The sequence below is a fragment of the Buceros rhinoceros genome, unplaced genomic scaffold (assembly GCF_000710305.1).
Source record: "Buceros rhinoceros silvestris isolate BGI_N320 unplaced genomic scaffold, ASM71030v1 scaffold19140, whole genome shotgun sequence".
In the NCBI taxonomy this organism is placed as follows: domain Eukaryota; kingdom Metazoa; phylum Chordata; class Aves; order Bucerotiformes; family Bucerotidae; genus Buceros; species Buceros rhinoceros.
This window is the reverse complement of record NW_010391515.1, coordinates 13,176-20,406: the sequence shown is the minus strand read 5'-3', so window position 1 is coordinate 20,406 and position 7,231 is coordinate 13,176. Positions and strand designations below refer to the sequence as shown.

General features: G+C 41.7%; 1 protein-coding gene across 1 annotated transcript in view; it reads right to left on the bottom strand.

Moving 5' to 3' along the window:
• Nucleotides 1–1,383: 1,383 nt before the first annotated feature.
• TMPRSS2 (transmembrane protease, serine 2) overlaps nucleotides 1,384–7,231 on the bottom strand; it is a 12,336-nt gene continuing 6,488 nt past the window's right edge. Inside the window, exons 7-13 of the mRNA XM_010142109.1 lie at nucleotides 7,043–7,086; nucleotides 6,143–6,317; nucleotides 4,325–4,500; nucleotides 3,300–3,395; nucleotides 2,307–2,449; nucleotides 1,702–1,854; nucleotides 1,384–1,493 (exon numbers count right to left, since the gene is read on the bottom strand). Of these exons, the coding sequence (XP_010140411.1) occupies nucleotides 1,482–1,493; nucleotides 1,702–1,854; nucleotides 2,307–2,449; nucleotides 3,300–3,395; nucleotides 4,325–4,500; nucleotides 6,143–6,317; nucleotides 7,043–7,086 (799 nt within the window). The 3' untranslated portion in view covers nucleotides 1,384–1,481. The remainder of the gene's footprint in view (nucleotides 1,494–1,701; nucleotides 1,855–2,306; nucleotides 2,450–3,299; nucleotides 3,396–4,324; nucleotides 4,501–6,142; nucleotides 6,318–7,042; nucleotides 7,087–7,231) is intronic.

The following is a 7,231-nucleotide window of genomic DNA, read 5'->3' as shown; positions in this document are numbered from 1 at the left end:
ATACCTGGACATTCGGACCGCTTTCCCTGGGGTTGTTCAAGGACCTGAAATACTGGAATTAAAGCAATCTCTTGGATCACTTCCTTGTGTTGTTTTTCTTTTGCTTTGGGTTTGTTTGAGGTTTTTGGGGGTGTGTTTTGGGGCAGATTTTTTGTTCTGTTTTGGTTTGTTCTTTAATCAGATTCTCAAAGCTCTTCAGACACTGATGCCAGTACCTGCTTCCAAAATAATTCAAAGAAACATACATAAACCACTAGTAAGGAGAACTATTTAAAAAAAATATTTATTTGGTGCAGTGTTTACATACAAGATTGCATTTCAGTACCAAAAGAGAAAACAAAACTAATAGAGTCATTTCATTCAAAAGATTTATCCTTCTTAACAAAAGTGACTTGGTATGGCTTTTCGATCCTCTGTAATATGATTATAAATTATTTTCAAAATCCTAGTTGAGGTGGCACTCTGGTATTAATTACATTTTGCTAAAAACATACATGCAGATACATAAAGGAGAGCTCTACGGAATTAAAAGCCAAATTTAATAAATGAGGTAGTTCATCTGGTTACAGAGAGACACAGGTTTGTGTTTCTTCGTACAAAACATCCAGCCTCCAGACGTGTGCCTGCAATCAGAGGTCTATTGCTTTCAGCACAGCCTTGCTGAAAAACTTAGCCCTTTGCCTTTCACGCAGGAAGTGTTCAAGAGTCAGCCTCAATTTGCACAGCCAGGGACCTCTCCATCAAGACACTTAAGTCACTGCATCCCACTATGTCATCAGAGTATCCCTCTCCATAGCCTACACCACGAGTGACGGCAGGTCTTGCCCTTTTTGGGTCCAGAGCAGCGTAAGGCAGAACAGCACTTCTGAGACAGACTGGTCTTACTTCGATCAGTCTGACTTGGATGACTACTGTGTCAAGATCCTGAGGATTTTTAAATACCTGAATATACAGTATTTTTTTATTGTGCCTCTACCGTAGTGCATGAAAACTTCCCTTCATATATACCACAAACCATTCACTACTTTTTAAGTTGCCAACCAGCAGCTCAGATGCAGTGTTCACATTACTTAACGTTTAATTTAAAACACTACTAAACCAACCATCTCAGAATCCTGCTACAGAATCTTAAATTAAAGAGTGATTAAAATTACCATTATAAGCCTGTGCCTGATTATCAAGCGAGAGTCACTCAACTAAAGATAGACATTTCAGCAAGCAGTTGACAAAACAACTTTCTGCCAGGCAGCACAACAAGAAGGGTGCTCATTGTTGATAATCCTTCACTGATTAAGATCAGTCGCTGTAGCCAGTACAGAACTGAGTCTGCAATCCTTCATGTTACTTTTAAAAATAAAATTCAAAGAGGAAAAGAAAATTAAAGAAATCATTTGCAAAGTGAATAAATATCTCAGGCACCCATGGCTTCATTTATTCTTGTTCTCAGAAACATCAATCAGCAAGAAGGACAGACAGCGTTGTCATCTGTTCGCCTGTTTAAAAAAACCACAAAACAAAACAAAACAACAAAGGTTCAAGTTCTGCCGACAGGCTGACAAACTATGTTATCAATTTCTCAATTACTTGGATGCTTCTCACAGCATACCTTCTTTAGCAGACAAGTCACATTTACTTTTATAAGTAAATTCAAGTTTCTGGATTTGGGACATTTAAAATTATTTAAAGCACCCAAAATCTTACCTGCATATTTTTATAAATCCAGTCTGTAAACACAGTCATATTGCCGTACACTCCAGGTCTGTTGGGACTAGCACAGCCAGTTCCCCAGCTGGTATCTCCAACCAGCCACCACACGGAGTTTTCGTTAGTTACTAGCGGACCTCCACTGTCACCCTGCACAAACACAAGCATGTTGTTAGTGACCCGGCCACTAGCAAAAAAGACACTATCCATTTCACTTCAGGAATACAGGCTAAGTTTTAAAAAGCTACCCACCGTTTTAAGGCAGTCACTAAAACAAAATGTGACGGCAATTACGGTTATTAAATGATGGTAATAGGGATGAAAATTGTTTGCCCAAAGCACTAAATGAGATAGACCTTATTGACTTTCTCCTTCACACGCATAATGCTCGGGTATTGTCGTGATTATGAAGAGCATTTGTTCATTTTTAACTACCAGATAAGGACACATCCTGGAAGCATTAATGAGGACTGCCTCACCCTCTTTGGGTATTTAGCAAACTGGCAGCCATTCAAAAGATGAAACAAAAGCTCTCCCTTTTAAAGGGATGCACCACAAAAGGAACTAGAAGCCCAAACAAAATGTTAATTAGGAATAATTACCTGACAGGAATCTAATCCTCCTCTTAGATATCCAGCACAGATCATTGTAGGCAAAATCATGCCATTATAGATATAGGCAGAATTACACCTAGAATGTTCTATTAAGGGCACTGTAACATAATTCAAGTTATTTGATGTTTTACCTAAAATTGAAACATGCACAGAAACAAACATACAAAGACAAAATTAGACCAAGCATCATACTATGCTGCTGTTACAAATCCCAGCAGCTAGCACTGTTCAAGATGAAGTAAACTCACTAGAAATATCAGAATGGATACTTAAGATGTACAGTCCATCGCACAGAGACAAGTGTGACATTAAAACACCCTTCCAAGAGGTCAGTGAGTTACCCTGCTTTGCTGTCAAGGTACTGGAAAGCAAGAGAACGTGGCACATACCTGCTTACTCCAGCACCAAATCAACTGTGTTATCTACGGGCCCGTTAAAAGCACATGAAGTCTGCAAGAGCTGACGCAGTGTCATGGTCTGGCACAAGCTGCCAGCAATTCCCATATTCAGGGTCCAGCTTCCCCAACACTCCCCTCCCTGCCCAGTACCTTCTCACACTGAAAGAAACCTTTCCTCCCTTTCCTTTTCACTTCTTACAAATTCACTTGCATCATGCTATTAGCTTGGTGGAAAGGACAGGCTCCTGCCCTTCCCCACGTCCACAGGGGACTGCCTTGGCATACAGCTACCCTTGTCACAGGAGAGGTGGCCCTGCCAGCAGGGGCACTGAATTGTTTCCTGTGTGAATATTTCTGGCCCCCATTCAAGGCTCCTTTGCACTCTGCTGCATGCAACACATCACAACTTGCCTTGAGACAAAATGCCCTGTGTAAGTACTAGGGATTGAGAAATAAAAAAAAAAAAAATAGCGTACCGGCAGATCTGGCTCAAACTGCCCAATCAGCCCATGCAACAGTTACTCATAGACTGAAGAGGACTGGATTATGTATAAAACCAAAATATTCCAGAGCCACTATTTACCTCCTTGGTACTCTGCTCCCCACCCAGATATCCAGCACTGCTGATTAGGCTGGAACGTCATTCCTGGATTAGGCAGACAAACTGGCTGTACAGTATCTACAAAACAAACACAGTAGCATCTGTAGTCCCAGATGTCCAGACACAATTCAAAACAAACGCACATTAAATATCTCAGCACGACCACTACTTAAATACACACACATCATGCATTTTCTCTGTACTTACCCTCCTCCCAGGTAAGCAATACTCTGCAAGGCAGGCAGCAGCAAAAAGCTTACCAGCTGCTCTTCCCTAGATGGCTACTTATTCTTCACATCAAAGCGAGGAACAAGCACAGTTAATGGTTCTAGCTCAACTCATCAGGCCAACTAGAACAAATAACACCACCTCTTCTGATCAGTAGAGGACAAAGATGAAGAAAAATTACTGACAACTACTTCTCTGCATTCCTTTTGCAAAAGCTCACTGAAATTAACCACAGTGCAAAAGCAGGATTCAATGCCTATATACAAGAAGTATGAGACACAAAAACATGGTAAAGAGACAATCTCTCTGCTCTCAGAAGCAGCAAAAGAGTCCCTCCGGGTTTCTTATAGTAGCTTTCAAATGATGCACTGAAGTATAAAGGACCTGTACACAAAAAGCACTTCAAGTTTAAATAACGGTTTGTCCTTTGTTTTTTACTGCTTGCTTACAAACAATCTACAACTACTTTTAAGAATGGAACTTCCTGTAACATTTTGGTTTGGGTTGTGGATTTGGTTTGGGGGTTTTGTTTTTTTTTCAAATCATGGTTTGACGTAACTTGGCTTATGGTTTAGTCAGCTGCTCCACCACTACATCCAGAGCCCACACGTACAGGAACGTGTGTGCCTTCTATCTCTACCCTGTCTCTAAGGTGTCCCTACCTACATCTTATCTTCTTCCTGTACACATCTACGAGGATTTCTTGATGAACTTTAGAAGTTTTAAAAGATGTGCTCATTGCCATTGGATTTTTGCCTTAAGAAGAACAGAATACAAACCAGTAAAACTCAGTGGTGTCTCTAACTTCATAAGGGCAACATCATTGTCTTTAGATTCTGTATCATAATCTGGATGGGAAATTATCTGTTGCACTCTGTATCCATTTCTTGAGAGCATCTCATTCTGGTTCAGAATCCCAGCGTAAACCTTCCAGCTGTATGGGTTAGAAAATTGTCTACAGAAAAAAGAAAGGTTAGGAGGTTTGCTTCTCAAGTATTAAGTCAGTGATTATGACCTTCAAAAAATTTCTTCAGAAATGGCAGTCAAACACATGTGCGACCAAGAACACACAGGCATTTGACTACCATTTCTGCAGAACAAGGTAAACAAATTGCAAGGCATCGAACTTTGGGAAAGCTTGACTTTAATTTCATAAATATATATAACAACAAAAAAATATCTTTCTTTGAAATGGTTTAAGTATCACTGTCTATCCCCTTAGTCACTCAGCACAGCAAATTATAGTCCAAGAGTGCGACTGAAGTCTATTGATTTCCATGGCTGAAGGATCAAGCAGCTATTTCTGAGGTCTCACATGTCAGTGGTATCACTCCCACGTACCACCCAAAGAAGACAAGGGCAGCAGAAGCCAGTGATCTAACGAAGGAATTTCACTGTCTTGAAAATGCATGGGGGTTTTTTGTCTGCTTTTGGTGGTGTTTTTTATATGCTAAGCATGCTCACTAGACGGACTTTAAGTGGCCTCTTGTACTCCAGCACCATTTACAAACCCTCAACGGAAAACTTCCCGCCAGTGTTAAAACTCCATGAGAACTGCCAAGGCAGTAGTGCTTGCAAGTCACCGCTCCTCAAAAAACAAACAAACAAAAAACAAACCCCCCAAAGTGGAGACTGAAAACCAGTCTTGTGCCAGCTACAGCTTTGGTTGCCATTCCCAAAAAGCTTTTGCATGCTACAAAGCTCGAATCAGAAAACAAAGGAGGGATAAGATCATCACATAAAAATAAGCACTTGCATTCCTTTCTCAAGGTTAAGAACAAAGTTATTTTTCCTTGGCTGATCTTCAAACTGTGATCCAGCCAACCAACCATTAAAATTTTTCTCTCAATGGGTTTTCCCCTCCAACAGAAGCAGTCAACTTAAAAAATATTCTGCCACTGTACACAAGATATCACAACACCCGCAAATCTAGTTCGTAGTTTAAAAATGTACAAAGCACCGGCTATTTTTCTTGTTGATGCCTGAAGTGCTCCTTGGATAGGTATAAATCTATATTTACTATTGACTTGGGCTTTACTACCCTGTGGCTTGAAGATATAAGGAAATAAATAGTACAGACATCTTTAAATTGATTGCATCTACATTTGTGCTGTATTTGAGGGCTTGGAGTATTTTTTTGTCTTTTTTTCCTTTTCTTTGTTTTTCTTCGCAGTGTAATTCAACATCTTCACGAAAACGTCGTGCTATCTGGCATTAAGTTTGGTGCCTTCAGTTTATCTCTTAAGTTAGGTGGCTACCTGTGCCCAACACCACAATACAATTCAATTTCCACCTTTAACAAGTAAAATAACATTTTCTTCCCATAAAAAGCAGACGGATGATCTGCAGCCGGCCTCTCCCAGATCAAATTTTCTCTTTATACTTGAACACCATACAGCTACACAGACAAAATACTGTACCTACCACCTGCATTCGTGGCAGGTGGAAGGGGAAGAATGGTATTTTATTCAGTTTTAAAGCAGAAAATTGAAAGACTTAAGTAAATTTGTGCATTTCAGCTGAAAGCAAGAAAAAACACCATTTGAGAGACAAACGAGTGAGCTTATCACTCCAGTGCTGGCACAGGCGAGACTCACCCTTCCACACAGTGTGCTGCAGTCACTATCCACTGGCGGGTGATGATGGAGCCCCCGCAGACGTGGGCGCCGTGCACATGAAGGCTGACCTGCCACGGCCACTGCCCCAGCGCTGCCGCGCTGCCGCCCACGATTCTGTTCATAATGCTCACGCTTTTAGTGGACAGGCCACAATCTAAGGAGTCAGTTACACACACAGAGGCATTAGTCAAAGAGCAAGTTAGTCTGGAAGATGGCTTCTGCAGCTCAGGTTGCACTAGCAGAGGGGAGCACAGAATATGTCTGACCTCTGCAGTGCTGGTGGTCAATATGCTGCAGCTTAAGCCCCCTTAAGCCCCTGCCCTGGACACCAAGATCCCAAGCCTCCCATAGCCTAGACCCCTTCACATTGCTAACATCAAGATGAGTATTTGGTAGCTTCTGCCCTTGGTTCTCCACAAAACATAAACAAGTGCTTCATTACACCTTTAAGTGTGGTATTCGAGCATCTCCAGCAAGCTATGCAAACACACGCCTTTGGTTGTGCAACAAAACAGTCGGGAGTTGCCTCATGACAGCCACCACGGTCAGGAACCCACTGCCCATCCGATGGTCAGGTGCTGGAGAGCAGACATGCCACAGACATCCCACCACACCTACCGGGCAAGGGCTACAGAGCTTCACTGCAGGCAAGTAATTTAAAGGAACTGGTGGCAGCAAAGACAAAAGCAACTGGGCATCCAACATCCTCCTTGTCTTCTCTCCCAACCTGCTCCTCAAACTGCACTATTCTTGGGAAGCAGAGTTAAACCATCTGCCCATCAAAAAGACGGCAATTATTTATGCAGATTCAAAAGGATTTCCCAGCCTGAGCGTTTCAAAGCATGAACAAGCAGAAGTTTGAGAAACACAATCACTCACTTATGCAGCGCAGAGAAACCACATTTCCTGATGCACAGGAATCACTGCAATAGAAATTAAAAAAAAAGAAAGAAAGAAAGAAAAAACACACGGGATTTTAGGCACACAGTGAAGCAAATGGTGGGCAGAGTTCACTCCCCAGCTGCTTCCTACCCTTTCCAGCTACATGCCCTGCCTTCACCCTCATCT